This window comes from Phacochoerus africanus, chromosome 2 (genome assembly GCF_016906955.1).
Source record: "Phacochoerus africanus isolate WHEZ1 chromosome 2, ROS_Pafr_v1, whole genome shotgun sequence".
In the NCBI taxonomy this organism is placed as follows: domain Eukaryota; kingdom Metazoa; phylum Chordata; class Mammalia; order Artiodactyla; family Suidae; genus Phacochoerus; species Phacochoerus africanus.
Window position 1 is genome coordinate 164237920 of NC_062545.1, and position 16277 is coordinate 164254196.

A 16277-nucleotide genomic window follows, 5' to 3' on the forward strand; every position below is an offset into this window, starting at 1 on the left:
ATTAAATTTCAATGATCCAACAATCCCAAGCTCTTTTACTTACCCTAAATCTAAGGTGCCATAACCCACCTGGTACAGAGCTCCTATTTGTCTAAAAGTATCATCTTCCCCAAAAAACTGGGTTTTTTTTTCTTTTTATGGCCACACCTGTGGCACATAGAAGTTTCTGGGCTAAGGGTCAAATCAGAGCTGCAGCTGCCAGTCTACACTACAGCCACAGTAACACCAGAGCAGAGCTTCACCTGTGACGTACACTGAAGCCTGCAGGAACACCAGATCCTTAACCCACCGAGCAAGGCCAAGGATCTAACCTGCATCCTCACAGAGACTACGTCGGGTCCTTAACCCTCTGAGCCACAATGGAAACTCCCAAAATTGATTTTTAAATAAGATTCACATCTCAACATTGTTCTAAGTCTATGAAAACGATCCTCTCTCATATGCTTGAGTACGGATTCATACACAGACACACGCACACACACGTCCCCCTCTTTAACTGAGCTCCCACCCCTAAAATCAATGGCATCGTATAAAGCACTTGTGTCTACAGATTCAGCACTGAAACACCAAAATGTAAATGATACTCTACTTGTCCACTGGTATCTGCGGCCTGCTGGAAATGGGTAGCCAGTGACGTCTCATCCTGGAAAACTTCATTACACTCCAAACATTTCAGACTATGCCTACAGAGCTTGGATGGATCTTCATCCAGAGGCATAGCTGGAATGATGGGTGTGCTTGAAGGGGCTGATATGACTGTCCCAGTTATGCCAGACTGAATTTTTGTTACAGTGTGCGTGCCGGCCCCCCCGGAGCTCGGCAGAGTGGAAGATGAAGCAGGAGTATTGCTTGACGGAGAAACGATCATCTGGTCTGCCGGGACTGGCTTCAAAATCAAGTGGGAGCACTGCATCACCACCCCCTTCTCCTTGTGCCCACGGGCATGGGACAGGAGACTGCACTTGTTGTAAAACACCAGGTTCTTGGTACAGTGGTTGCAGGTCACTTCGATGCGCACGCTGCGTCTGTCGTAGTGCTGGGTCAGGCTCTTTTCAAGGGCAAAGGAGTCCCCACACTCCAAGCACTTGTAGCCGCGGGTTGGGAGCGTGATGCCCGCGTTGGCAGGGGGACTGAGGTTGGGGATGTAAACTGGGACTGGGTTGACGCTGCTCAGCACCTTGTTGAAAGCTTCCACCACAGAACTCTGCAGGGAGGACACCACCTGGACCCGCGACACCTTTTTGGGTGGCTGCGAGGCCGCGGCATTGATTATTGCCTGCTTTATTTGCTGCTGAGGTTTGGTGAGCACTTGGCGGAGCTCGGAAGTGGCCTGGGCGCCCTGAGGCAGAAGGTTGAGGTTGGCGAGGTGCACAGTCTTTGGCACGAGTTTGGCGTTGGCCAGGCTGGAGGCCGGCACCACGACAGTCTGCTGCTGGATGGCGTTGGCAGCTTTAATGATGGCACTGCTGGCACTCTGAACCGAGGCAGCAGATATGACCGTGGCTTTGACCGTCGTGTTGTTGGCGAGCTTCAAATTGATGACTTGAGATCCGGCTGTCTTCACAGCTGACACTGGGAGGAAGGCGGTTGCCACAGGCTTGATGGTAACCTGTTTGGGGGTCAGCTCAGCAGGGGCCACTGCGTTGGTGACGACCGCTGACTGCAGAGGTGCCCTGGGTGGGGAGGAAAGAACGGCGGCCGAGGTCGGAGATGACAGAAGTGATGTCACGGATGCCACCATGGACCCCGTCTGCTCAGAAGGCTTTTTACCAGCATCGAGATCGACTTCAGGCAACACCCTCGTCACGGTTCTCTTAATTTCCCCAGAAGACGTTTTGATGGTTTTGATGCGGACTTTGGGAATTGCTGGTGTTGACCCTGCAGGAGAGGAGGGCGATCCCTTGCTACTGTTTTCACTGGAAATGCTCCTGGGACTATCCGGCTGCTTGAGGGACACTTTTTTTGTCCCATCAATGAGACTCTGGGATTCAGGAGACTTTTCGATGGCTCTTGGGCTGTCATTTACTTCTTTTGGTAATGGTGAGGACTCCCGGGAATTGGTCACTGGTTCTTTAGAGGAGTCGGAAGCAGCCTTTTTAGCGCTAAGCGCTGCAATTGCAGCAATGCAGGAAGAAAGCTTGGAGGATGGCTTGGTCCTTGACGGCGCCACACCGCCTAAGGAGGCATCATTCTTCTCAGAGCTCAGCTTCCCCTCATGGACCCTGTTTTCAAGCACCTTTTCCGAGTTTTCCTTCAACTTATCCTCCACTTTTCTGACTTTAAAAGATTCATAAACACTCAGATTTATAGAATTTGTTTCCGTTTCTCTCTTAACAACTTTGTTTTTATCTAGATTGCCTGACGTAGAGATTCCAGTTTTGCTTAGGCCTTCTCCCCCGAGTGCCTTTAGTTTATCATAGTCCTGCTGGGGAACCGATCCAGCCAACACATTTGATCGAAAGCCTGAACGCATGTCCTCTTTGTCAGGGGGGTCATCCACCTCTATCTTCTCATCGTCGTCAAACTCTTCAGCACTTGAGATGGGACTAAACTGGCTAAAAGTGGAGTCTTTCAAAGTCACCTCTGAGGTAGGCACGTCTCCTTTCAAGGACTTCGACCCATCTTTACTGTAAGTGTCAAGAGAGGACGCCGTGAGAAACCCGTTGTGCAAGCCGTTGCCGGTGGCACTGTGGCCATCCTTCTCGGCACCCTCTGAGGAGTCAATGTTCCGAACGTTCTTAACAATAACGCTGACACCGACGTCGGAGGAGGACGGCGTGTGGGAGTCATCATCCACGTGGGCGTTCTGCTTGATGTGGCTTTCCTGGTCGTCGTGTCCAGACTCTATAGCTGCTTTGGGATCGACCATATCTGGGATGTCAAATGCTGCCAAGAGGTCATCAAAGTCTGGGGTCTTCATATCCCCCATGGTCATGAATTTGATCAGATGTTCTGTTAAGCAAACAAAAAATAACTCCATCAGCAACTGACACTCTGATAAACATCCCTACAGGATTTACCCAGACATAGTGATGGTTACCATGAAAGAGCAAGTCGATAACCAAACTAATTATGATGTTGGGACTCTTGAGTTGAAGTGAACAAACATCCAGAGAACAGGTACAAAGCCTTGACGATTACGGCTTTGAAGTGCTTCCTCCGAAACACTGTGAGCACAACCAGCATGGAGCCTCCCCAATAAGCTGATCAAAACTGTGACAGCAATAAGAGCGGGTTCTGGTGTAATGTCTAGAAGACGAAGTTTATCACTGCATTCATCTCACTGTTTTCACAAAAAGCTATTTCCAGACATATTTTGATCTTGACAGCATTTAATTCAACTGGTAAAATGATTATTAATACAGTCACTCTCAGATTTGCAATATCACATTAAAAGAAATATATTGCAGTCAAAAAACCAATTGGAGATTTCAATTCATCCACAAAGAAGTGAGCATCCCAACCCATTACAGACTGTCTACTACTAATAAAGTTTCACCTGAGATTTTTAAAAATCCCCAAGGAGCTCATCCCATCAGGTTTTATTTAATCCTAATTTGCTCCATTATGTTAGGGGAAAAAAATACTCTCTTGGCAGAAAAGCACAGCATGCCTTCCTCTCCCTCCCAAGCTCAATGGCTTCACTGGTTAAGGTTAAGCTGTTTCCTAACTACCACTCGGCCAACAAAGCTGTGCAAGTGGTCGTGGCAGCTGAGAAAAGTCCTTCCTTGAAGTTACACTGAGCATGTGACAACGTGGACCCAAGGATGCACAGAGCCCAGGCAGAAGGAAGGCCCTCTGCTCTGTACCCAGGATAGATCAGTGTGGACAACTATCTATGAAGAAGCCCCTCCATTCAGGTCCACAAAGCGTTGGACAGCAGGAGGAGGGAAAGTGTTAGGACATGGACCAACGTATCACTAAAGATAAATGGTATATAAATACATGAAATACTTGAGGTCTTTACAAAGGGCCCTTCACCCCACCTGAAGAGGACAGGTGACTAGGGATCATATAAACCCTCCGCTGGAGGGGAGCTCTACCCCCGAGCCCCCGGAGCTCTTCATCTTACGATTCCAGTATTGCCTGGCTGTGCTAGTATGTACTTGTCTCTTCTTGCCTACTGGCTGAAGACGAGCAACATCTCACTTGCCTTTGCACCATAAATGCCAAATAACTAACATGACACAAGTCAGGGATTTAGAGCAAAACACAGGATTTCTAACAAAAACAGGCCTAGTCCCGGCTCTCCTGATAACTCACTCACTCTCAGACCCTCAGGAAGTCAGTGCATCTCTCTGGGCCTGTTCCTTCCTCCTGAGGTGGAGGCCAGCAGCCAGGCGGAGAAGGCAAGAAGGAAAGGGAAGAGGAGGAATGAAAAATAGGAAAGTGAAGGAGAGGGCGAGAAAGAAAGAAAAAAAAAAAAAGGAATATGAGAGAAGAATCGAGCAACAATGTCTGAAGAAAAGGGGGTCACAGCTGATCGTAGGCAACTTTCAGGGGGAAAAATCAGCCTAAATATAGATACCTAGACTCTTTCCTTGTTAATATTTACTATGTTATTCCTCCTCTAAATCTGCTTTAAAACACTTAGAAGTTGGGAGTTCCCGTCGTGGCACAGTGGTTAACGAATCCGACTAGGAACCATGAGGTTGCGGGTTCGGTCCCTGCCCTTGCTCAGTGGGTTAACAATCCGGCGTTGCCATGAGCTGTGGTGTAGGTTGCAGACGCGGCTCGGATCTGGCGTTGCTGTGGCTCTGGCGTAGGCCAGTGGCTACAGCTCTGATTCGACCCCTAGCCTGGGAATCTCCATATGCCACGAGAGCAGCCCAAGAAATGGCAAAAAGACAAAAAATAAATCAATAAATAAAAAGACAAAAAATAAATCAATAAATAAAAAGACAAAAAATAAAAATAAAAATAAATTTAAAAATAAATAAAAAATAAATAAAACACTTAGAAGTTGCCTTTCAGGAGTTCCCATTGTGGCACAGCGGAAATGAATCTGACTAATATCCCATGAGGATGCGGGTTTGATCCCTGGCCTCGCTCAGTGGGTCAGGGATCTTGCGTTGCTGTGGCTGTGGCGTAGGCTGGTGGCTACAGCTCTGATTCGACCCCTGGGAACCTCCATATGCCGTGGGAACAGCCCTATATTTAAAAAAAAAAAAAAAAGCTGCCTTTCATATTTTACTGAAGTATTTTAATGATCTTTTTTTCTTGTACGATCTGTAAAAAAAATCACACATTGCTAATAAAAACAACTATCAAGGTCACAGCAGAATTTCTACCCAGGTGACAACAAACATACCCATGAAAGCTCACATTAACCACAAATACATCATCAGCTGCTAAGACACCCTCAGCATATTCACTCACTCTGGGACACATCCCAACACTGAAGAATTTTGTTAGGAAAAACGACTATTGAAGATGAAACAAACACTAATGGTTCAATATGAGCTAAGAAGTCACACGTTCTTTGCTCTAGACTGTTTGCTTAGCCCAGGGAGAATATGCTGGGCTACATTTCCTGCACTCACAGTATCAAAGTATAGATGTGACAAAGGTACCAGGAAACAAAACATCAACACTTCTAGGCTGATAATGACATGAAAACATCTATAAGAAGTCCTATCTAGCAAGAAAGTTTGATATGAATTTTCCTCTTTCTTTTTTTTTTTTTGTCTTTTTGTCATTTCTTGGGCTGCTCCCATGGCATATGGAGATTCCCAGGCTAGGAATCTAATCAGAGCTGTAGCAGCCGGCCTACACCAGAGCCACAGCAATGTGGAATACGAGCCTCATTTGCAACCTATACCACAGCTCATGACAGTGCCGGATCCTTAACCCACTGAGCAAAGGCAGGGACCGAACCCACAACCTCATGGTTCCTAGTCAGATTCATTAACCACTGATCCATGATGGGAACTCCATGATTTTCCTTTTTAAATGAACTTGAACTATAAAACAGGGAATGAAAAATCCAACTGTCAGAACTCTCCATTTGAGAGTCCACCCACTTAGGAATAATCCCTGAATGTCACCAACATTTATTTTTAAGCATCATGTTGCTTTTATACATTGAATACTCACAACAAAACCACCATTAGCAAAACATCACTGAGATCCGTCTTTACCAGCCATGTTGATCTAAGTTTGCAGATCACTGTTTTTAGAAAACTCAAGACACAGACTCATCAACGATCCTCCGACTCTCCACTGGAACCGAATGGGCCTGAGAGGTGGGGTTTTTTTGTTCTGTCTTTTTTTTAGGGCCCCATCTGTGACATACAGAAGTTCCCAGGCTATAGCTGCCAGCCTATACCACAGCCACAGCAATACAGGATCTCTGACCCACTAAGCAAGGTCAGGGATCAAACCCCATCCTCATGGATACTAGTCAGGTTCATTACCGCTGAGCCACAAGGGGAACTCCAAGGTGGCATTAAGCCACCACTTATCCAAAGCTGGGACCCAGGCTCTGGATGCCCCCAGTGGTAGCTGGGCTCCTCCCAAGTCCCTCCATTCTTTCTTTACAGCTACATGAGATTTATAACATTTGCCTTCTCACCATTTTGGTGAGCAAAAGACATCATCCAGTTTCACATCGTTCATCCCAGAAGGCCGTCAGTTCAGGAACAAAAAGAACATAAGCGAAAATTCAAATACTCAGTGGGTGGTAGGTCCAGAACACATAACCACAGGAAATGATAAAAAGGTCACCACATGAAACAAAACTTGCTGAGTGATTGGCAGTTCACATCAGCAGTGGCTTGAAGGCAGAATACCTGAAAGAGTAATACATGATTCACACTATCTCCCTCTTGTTTACACACAGCAGAGACCTGCCAGGTTTATTAACACACAGATGCTCACAACGTGACAGGAGAGGCAGGCATTAAATCTTACAGTCAGTGGTAGGATGTCACTCACCTCACAGCCCGTATCTTTTCCTATCTGCCCAACTAAAGCAAAGTTAAGGCTTAGAAAACCCCCGAAAGGAGCCACCAGGTCTGCAAATCCCCTCAGGGTCCAGAGACATTCCTGACGCAGGAGCAACTTTCTCCATAGGGATCAAGCCACACCTGCCCTCCATTCCTCTAAACGCCTAAAACACGTACACTTCCTTTCTTACAGAAGAAGATGAATGCAGGGGAGAAGCTATGACACACTGCAGAGAAGAGGGAATTGGTGTCGGTTTAAAAAAACATGAGTCAGCTCTCCTTGTTCACTGAAAGAATCCCGACTGTCAGGTGAAAATGCACAGCAGGCACACCCGCTGCTGAAAGCACGTGGCCTTGCCTGAAACCTGATCCCAGTGGCGGCGAGCTCACCTCTGGGTTTGTATAATCAGGGTAACAAACACCACTCTCTGTAACTTCACACTTCTTTTTTGGTTTATAGAAATGTTTCTCATGGCCACAATCACACCATCCTATTACCGTCACCCCTGCCATATTCTAGAAGGCAATAGCGAATTTCCCACTTTGGGGAAAGCAATACTTAACTCCCGCTTCATTCTTCAGTTCTATCGAATACAAAAAGAAATATTTATATTTGAAAAATGTTCTTCATCTTTCACCCCAATTCTTAAGTGCTGTTTTTAAAATAGACCCATTTGCTTAAAAACATTTCCAAAACCAATTTGTCGTGTTTGAAAAGATTAAAATTTTTAAAAAAAAACAAAAAAAGATCTCATTTTAGCTTCCCTTTCCCTCAATAGCTTGATTTTCAAATAGAATTCATTTTAGTTACTATAATAATGTCTGTCATTTCATTTATGCCCTGTAAAATATAGCTTCCTTCAAAGGCACGAACAGGCTTTTAATTTAAAACTAAACCCCATATAAATAAAGTATAATTCACTAACAGCATTTATGCTTAATGTAAAATGTTGTTTCACCTTGAAAATGTCTGAGAGAGGAGTTCCCGTGGTGGCTCAGCAGGTTAGGAACCCAACATAATGTCCATGAGGATGTGTGTTCAATCCCTGGCCTCACTCAGTGGGTTAAAGATCCAGCACTGTCATGAGCTATGGTGTAGTTAACAGATGTGGCTCGTATCCCGCGTTGCTGTGACTGTGGCGTAGACCACCAGCTGCAGCTTCAATTGGACCCCTAGCCTGGAAACTTCCATATGCTTCAGGTATGGCCGTAAAAAGAAGAAGAAAAAAAAAAGTCTGAGGGAAAAATGCTAAGCCTGTTTATAAAAAAGGAAACTGAAAGAGCTCCAGTCTGTCATGTGGTCACTCTATTCCTTCCTATGACACAGACAAAACACTTCCTTTCTTACCGAAGTCTCTTAAAATTATAGCAAGCTATTTCATCTTTGTTGGCGAAAGTCAAAAGTTATCAAATCAAAGGAAAATTTTAAGGAAAATCAATTCACCCTTTAATCCTACTTCTTATACTTTGCAATAAGAACCTTTCTTCATGGAACTATCTGCCAATCTCCAACTAGAGGAATACGGCAGAGAAGGCTCAGGAGAAGGCTCAGGCACAGCGTAGCTACTGAACCGAACCTCAAATCATCACCAGAGAGAAAGCCGCTTGCTAAGATCAATCTGACCAGTGACAACACATTCTGTTTCCCACATAAATGGAGAAACTAACACTTTCTTGAATGAAAATCAATAAATGCTAACTCATAATAATCCTAAAGAAAAACAAATCAAAGTCTATGGACCGCCTCGACAGTATTACATAAACTTTCCAAAGAACAACTATAATAATACAAGGTTTGTTATCCTCTTGTGGGGATTATGTTTGTCACTATTTTCTAGCACTTATCTGGCCATTAATGCCCTTTTAAAGAAATAATTCAACACACTAATGGATCTAACTCACATTTCTAACCTTCTGTGTGCGTATAGCTTTGAGGGCGGGAAAAGCAATAATAAATGGCGCTATGGAATCTCTTAAGAAAAACATACCATTGGAAGGCCCCACACAAGTGCCAAAATGTCAAAGAAAAGTGTTCATTTACCTTCATCCTCCACAATAATCAGGCCCTGGGCAGATCTGGACAATAAGGGTACCGTGTAGGTGTAAGCTCCTCTCCAGCCACTGGGAAGCAGTATGACACAGGACCACTGAGTGCCCGGCCCTCTCACCTTCCAGAGCTGGCACCCACCCCCCACCCTCTACCCAGCAAGCCTGCTGAGGCCAGAAGAACTTCATTTTCTAAACAGCCTCCTCCAGGGTAACTTCCCATGTGCAAAAAACCCAGTTCATACATAAGGTGAAAAAACAAAATACAAGGAGTTCTCTGTGGTGCAGTGAGTTAAGGATCTAGTGCTGTCACTACAGCAGCTCAGGTTGCTGCCATGGCACGGGTCTGATCCCTGGCCTGGAAACTTCCACAGGCCGTGAGCTTGCCAAAAAAAAAAAAAAAAAAGAAGAAAGAAAGAAAGAAGGAAGGAAAGAATATGTTTTAATTCTGTATGACTTAATAAGACATTAGTTAATACAGTCACGATTATCCAAAAATACATATCCTCTTGTTGCACTGAATCCTGAAAGTATCAACATAGATATAGACACTCTGGCCAAGACAGGGTTTTCTTCTTCAGTTAAAACCTAATGGTCCTAGGAGTTCCCGTCGAGGCACAGTGGTTAACGAATCCGACTAGGAACCATGAAGTTGCGGGTTCGGTCCCTGCCCTTGCTCAGTGGGTTAACGATCCGGCGTTGCCGTGAGCTGTGGTGTAGGTTGCAGACGCGGCTCGGATCCCGAGTTGCTGAGGCTCTGATGTAGGCTGGTGGCTACAGCTCTGATTCGACCCCTAGCCAGGGAACCTCCATATGCCGAGGGAGCGGCCCAAGAAATAGCAAAAAGACAAAAAAAAAAAACAAACCTAATGGTCCTAATTTGAAATACAAGTGATGTGCAAGTTCAAACTGCTTCTGAAAGTATAAACACAAAGTCAATCAGGGCACTGCCTTGGGAAAGAGGAGAATAAACCCTGCCCCGCCCTTCCCCGCAGTTATCCTTTACTGTCCCCTGCAGGCTATACCAACAAGCGCCTCCCCTGCCCTCCACCCACCCTTCCTCCCCCAGCCCCTCAGGAGAAGCCAAGGAAAAGAAGCAAATGATCCCTACGAATCTCTGCCTTTTCCAGAAGCTCAGCTCACAATTCATGGCCTACTTCTTGAGTCAGCCCAACTCCAAGCACTCACAGGTCCCACGAAAGGTCTGCAGTAAAGAGCTCCTTTGTGTTTTGCACTCAGGTTCAGCAGCTGACGGCACCTCCAGAGATGGTGGCAAACCCCCAAACCCCAGCTCCTCACCCCCCAGCAGCTCGTCGGGGTCACTCTGCTCCACAACCCTCTCTTCTCCTTAGTAACTGCCCCCCCTCCAGAGGACAGGGGCTGATCCTAACCTTCCCGTGGTACTGACTCCATGCGTCCCTTTCCCACAATCAGCTTTAAAGACCACAGGCAGGATCCCTCCCTCGGCCTGCCTGCCCCTCCACAGCTGGCCTTTCTAAGCTGGTCCTTACCAAGAGCGTGCTCCCTGCTCCTGGGCTTTGCCACATCCCTATTCCCTCTACCTAATGGCTAAAGGGACCTCCTCCACTCGCACCCTGGTGCCCCATTCTTGGGCTCACACCTTCACGGTCAGATTCTCCATCATCCCCGGGCAGATCCTGTACCCGCCCCACTCCTTCTGGCCCCTTTGCCACCAATGCCTGAAACCACTGTTAAAACCCAGGCTGTGGGAGGAAATCTGAGTTTGACGGAACTGTTTTGTATCACAACTCTGGGGGTGGATATATACATCTATGCATTTGTCAATACCCAGAGGATTTGACTGCATGTAAATAAAAAATAAAAGCAACCAGGAATGAGGAAAGGCCCAAAATAAGAGACTAAGTATCACGAAGAACCTAACTACATTACAAGCCATAATACCCATGCTGAAGAGGGCAGGGAGGCAAAGAACCCACCCCGGTACCTGGAAAACAAAACCGTGATTGTAAGCTTAAGACCACAGAGAAAGGGAACCATACACAAATACTGTTTGAAAAACTGCTGAAATCTGCATCAAGTCTGTAGTCTAGTTAGCACTATACCAATGATAATTGTTTAGTTTTGATTAGTGTGTTATAATTACACAAGGTGGCTAAAGAAAACTAGGTAGAGGGTACTGGAAACGCTTGTTATTATTGCAATTTTTCTAGAAACTAAAATCATTCCAAAATAAAAAGTTAAATGAAGATGAATGCTTTCATTTAATAGTGTATAGCTACTCAATGAAATAAAGTGAGTGCCTCACAGTTAGAAAATGCTCCCCAAATAGTCCAGTCCCATTCTTTGTTCCCTTGTGCTTTGTGCTCACTGCCTGTGTCCTTTCTGACTGCCACTGCCTTTCAGCAGAATTTCACTTTCAGCTGTCCTTTCCTCTCGTGGACCCTACAGTAAGCACTTCCTGGGGGCAGGGGCTGACTTTCCCTAACTCCCTGGCTCTTCCCCTCCTTCAGTCTCTGTCATCTCTCTTTGTTCAAAGATAACCTCAGCCACCCTGTGATCACTGCAAACCCACATATTCACAGAACTCACACATTTCTACCTGCAAAGCCACCTTTCCAATGGTCAGTTTTATATACCACTTGACTTGCCCTGAAGCAGGTCAAACTTAGACTAAAGCCCTCATGTTCCCTTCCTCTAAGTCCTATCTGTGTTGTCCAGGACTCTCCCCTCCTCCAGAATGCCCTTCACACACTGCAATTCACAGGCTATGACACACAGACACCAGTTTGGAAGGATATAAGGCTCTTCACAAACACAACACTGAAATACATATGGTAAATGGCTGGATTTTTCTACATTGAACAGATTTCTTTCAGCAGGACAGCCTCTGCTACATTTAATAAACATTATAAATCTCCAAAAAGAGGGATGCGGTAGTTCCCACATTTTGATCTAACCACAGGTTATTCTTTCTGATTCGTGAACACAAATGCCAAAGTGATTTCCCAAGTGGCTGCACCAATTTTGTTGCTGCCATTATGCATTAGAGTTACTTTAAGTGCACCCTGCCCCCCCACTTTATAAATATTTATTACCTAATGTCTAAGGTGACAAAAAGATGACTTCTTACACAATTTCTAGAAAGTTTAAACTTTTCCTCATATGGTTTGCTCACTCGGTTATAAAAGAATATTTGTTCCGTGAGTGATGACTGAAAGCGTGGAGGGGGATGATGAATTTCCTATTTACTTCTCTCTGCAGCTCCATGAAACCACATATTGACCTACATTCTGGTCATTTAACTTAATAAGCAAGAGCCTACAAAACCCACCCATAGAGTTCCCCCAAATAAATTAGCTTCTATGGACTAACCTTGCTGAAGAGAATGAGCTTTTAACGTCCCAGCCACACAACACGAAGGCATGGCTACGCGGTGCAGGGCCCCTCCCCACGCCAGCATTCCCTCTGCCCTCAGACAGCCACCCCCAGAGCTGGTCAGATGTCACGAGGGAGCCTTGTCATGATCAAACACACTGAACAGAAAGCAGAAAACTTGAACAAGGAGGGCAGGTAGACAGAGATTTTCAAGGAATGTTCTTACACTTTCCATCCCACAACCACAGCCAGAAGGCCCGTGTGGCTAAGCAGTTTGTGATTATAACCTTCCTCATCACAGACTGTCTGGATCTGAGCAAAAAAAGGAAGCTGTGTGGGCAGCACTCTTGGGCAGGGGGACTGGTACCGAGAGTCAGGGACTCACCTTGTCCAGCACAGAACCCATGGGCTGAAGCAAAGACGACTCAGCAGGTCAGAAGCAGGGAGGTTGAGGAGGAGATGCTCAGAGCAGAGGCGCAAGGCATTGTCCGCACCTGAGCTCCGGCCCCCAAACCACAGCAGACTTATGGACCAACACCTCAGGGCTGGCCAAGCTTCTCGAAAGCACAGCAGCAAGCTGGGCACTCACATATGAAGGATCCTGCTCTCTCCTCTGCAGTGGGGCAGAAGGTCAGGGTTGACACCCGCCTTCGGCAAAGTCCCAGGACCCTCTCAAGTAAGTTTTCCTCAGGGGAGATGCAAGAATGTTATCACACTCTTAAGTTTTGACTCTAGGTTAATAAAATAAAAGATCAATTAACTATGTGGAGTTCCCATCATGGTGGGGCAGAAACGAATCCAACTAGGAACCATGAGGTTGCAGGTTTGATCCCTGGTCTCACTCAGTGGGTTAAGGATCTGGAGTTGCCATGAACTGTGGTGTAGGTCACAGATGTGGCTTGGATCTGGCATTGCTGTGGCTGTGGAGTAGGCCGGCACCTACAGCTCAGACCGGACCCCAAGCCTGGGAACCTCCATATGCTATGGGTGTGGCCTTAAAAAGACAAAAAAAAAAAAAAAGTGATGGTAGGAACAGAAAAAAAATAATGTATATTCCTGTTTTGAAACAATGAGTAAAAAGAAGTATTCATTTCAATATAGTTCACTCACACTTATTAGGAAGACGTGTTCAGCTAGGTTCTCAGGGTTTCCCCATAAAAGACAAATTTAGAGAAGAAATTACTTCCTGAAGATGTGAATTTTATATTCCTCCAATTGCCTACACTTTAATTAATCTCCTTCATTTAACTATCCGGCTACCCTTAGCTTTCTCTACGAATCTAAGCTGTACTTTAAATTGGGAAAGATAAAATGTAAACCTCTAACTCCCAGGTCCATTTTCTTTCATCTGCTTATTTTGCCTTGATAAAACCAAATGCTCAAAATTTAATTTTAATAGGTTTTTCACTATCTCCCTAAGGGTCAGGAATCTGTAAAATTCTTATAAAAACTGTAAGAAAAGATACAAATCTCAGACCAAAAATATCACTGACCCAAATTTAATCTAAATTTGCAGCCAGATCCCTATGTAGTGTCAATACCAGAACTCCAAACACATTAAAAATAAATTAAGTAAAAGCAGCTTAATCACCCATCCAAGGAATAATTTTGTACGGGTCTAGCCTTCTAAAAATCTGACAGCTATAAAAACCTAATCTGGGCAACCTGATGAAAAGACTCGATAGGAAAAAGAAGAAATGAGTCATGTGAGAAGGTGAACCAGCACAGGGGCGGATTCCTGGCACAGACCCAGCATGACGATAGCCAGGGTCTGGGTTCCAACGCCGCTCTCCACTAAAAGGGACCAGTGCTCCTGGGAGAAAAGGCCAATTCCACCATTAGGCAGGAAATGCACAAAATGAGCCTGGAGCATTCTGTCGTGCCAGAAACTAAGGAAGTGCTCCAAAACAAAACAAAAAGAAAGGAAACAAACTGCACTGAGAAGGGCACGTCAAATGGACAATGAGGTCAGCCCAAAGAGCTCCCAAGGGCCAAAGCTGGTACAATCTGAGCAACAGATGAGGCAATACTGGATTATAACCCAAATTGTAAAATAGATACCCATGAGTCCATACTGACAAAAATTACTGCAATGACTGAATAGATAGGAAACAGCAAAACTCACGTGCACAAAAATTCCAATTAATTTATGCCGATGTCCCACCCTGACAGAGGAATAATCCCATTCTTTAAATGACTTGCTTCCTAAGAAGACAATATGGAAAAGGGAGAGGAAAGAGTACCTCCACAGAGGAAATGCCTCACAAACACTATCTGAGTGAGGTGACCAAGGTCAACCTCAACAGTGCTGAGTCCTCTTGCTATCACAGGGCAGCAGGTTACCCAGCCTCACCATGGGGAAAAGCCTCAGCCACATCCCAACTGAGGGCATTCTACAACCAACACTTAACCAGTCCTCAAAACTGTCAAGGGCATAAAAAACTAGGGAGGCCTGAGGAACTGTCACAGCCAAGAGGAGACCAAGAAGACATGATGACCTAATGCAATGTGATCTCCTGGATGGGATCCCGGGACAGAAAAAGGACATTGGGTAAAAACTGAGGAAATCTAAATAAAGCATGAGCCTTAGGTTTTTTTTAAGTAAGGCAGAGATAACGAACAGTTAAGAGAGCGGGGGAATATTAAATGCAAAGAGGGGAGCTGGGATGAGCAAAAGATGAGCATTATAAACAAGAAATAATTCCTAAAATGTTTAAATAACAGCTCTGCGTATGTGGAGATTAACTTTCCATTTTATCCTCTTACCCATAAGCTGCCTCAAGGTCAGCCACTGACTAATCAAAATGGCTTAGCAATTTTTAAACCAAAGTTTACTAGAAATAGAATTTTTCAAAGTTTGTACTCTCCGTGCTTTCTGCACACAAAATGATGGAGGTTACCTTCTGCTACTACAGCCAGACCCAGTCTGTGACCACAGACGATAAATAATTTGTTTCTCTTTACACCCCATGCTGGGCAGCAAGATTACTGGATCACTCAGAGTTCACATATAAAACAAGTCCCGCCTGGTGATTGGTTGTATGGGTCACATGGAGAGAAATGAAGCATTTACCCACCTTGTCATCCTTCAGAGGTCTTCTAACAAGGCTGCCCTTACCTTTTTTCAACAATAACAATGTTACTGGGGTTTGCCATTCCAAAAGTGAACAGCTAAGATGGGAACTACTATATTCCTTTTTTTTTTTTGCTTTATACAGCCACACCTGCATATGGAAGTTTCCAGGCTAGAGGTCGAATAGGAGCTACATCTGCCTATACCAGAGCCACAGCAACATGGGATCCAAGCCCCATCTATAACCTACACCACAGCTCATGCCACCACCAGATCCCCAACCAGCTGAGTGAGGCCAGGGATCAAACCCACATTCTCATGGATACTAGTCGGATTCATTTCCACTGCACCACAACAGGAACTCCCAATATTTCCCTTTAAATAAATTATATTCAGTATAATTTCCCAAACAAATAATAAAATCCATACCTGTGACAAATCAGTGTAATTAATGGCCCACATACAGGACAACTGAGTAAGGTATACATTTCATTTTTTAAAATTATAATAAAAATACACATATAAAATTTACCTTCTCAGGAGTTCCCATCATGGCTCAGCAGAAACAAATCTGACTAGTATAATGAGGATGCGGGTTTGATCCCTGGCCTCACTTGGTGGGTTAATGATCTGTCATTGCCATGAGCTGTGCTGTAGGTCACAGATGTAGCTCAGATGTAGCTTGGATCCCACGTTGCTGTAGCTGTGGTACAGGCTAGCGGCTACAGCTCAGACTCAACCCCTAGCCTGGAACCCTCCATATGCCGAGGGTACAGCCCTAAAAAAACCAAAAAAAAAAAAATTTACCTTCTCAGAGTTTCCACTGTGGCTCATCCGGTTAAGAACCCGATTAG

General features: G+C 45.0%; 1 protein-coding gene across 4 annotated transcripts in view; it reads right to left on the reverse strand.

The window, feature by feature from the left end:
- The window catches only part of ZNF532 (zinc finger protein 532), a 106935-nt gene that overhangs the window by 58703 nt on the left and 31955 nt on the right, over positions 1-16277 (reverse strand). For all 4 annotated transcript variants that reach the window (XM_047767038.1, XM_047767039.1, XM_047767037.1 and 1 more), the window contains exon 4: positions 590-2952. In XM_047767038.1, the coding sequence (XP_047622994.1) occupies positions 590-2935 (2346 nt within the window). In that variant the 5' untranslated portion in view covers positions 2936-2952. The remainder of the gene's footprint in view (positions 1-589; positions 2953-16277) is intronic.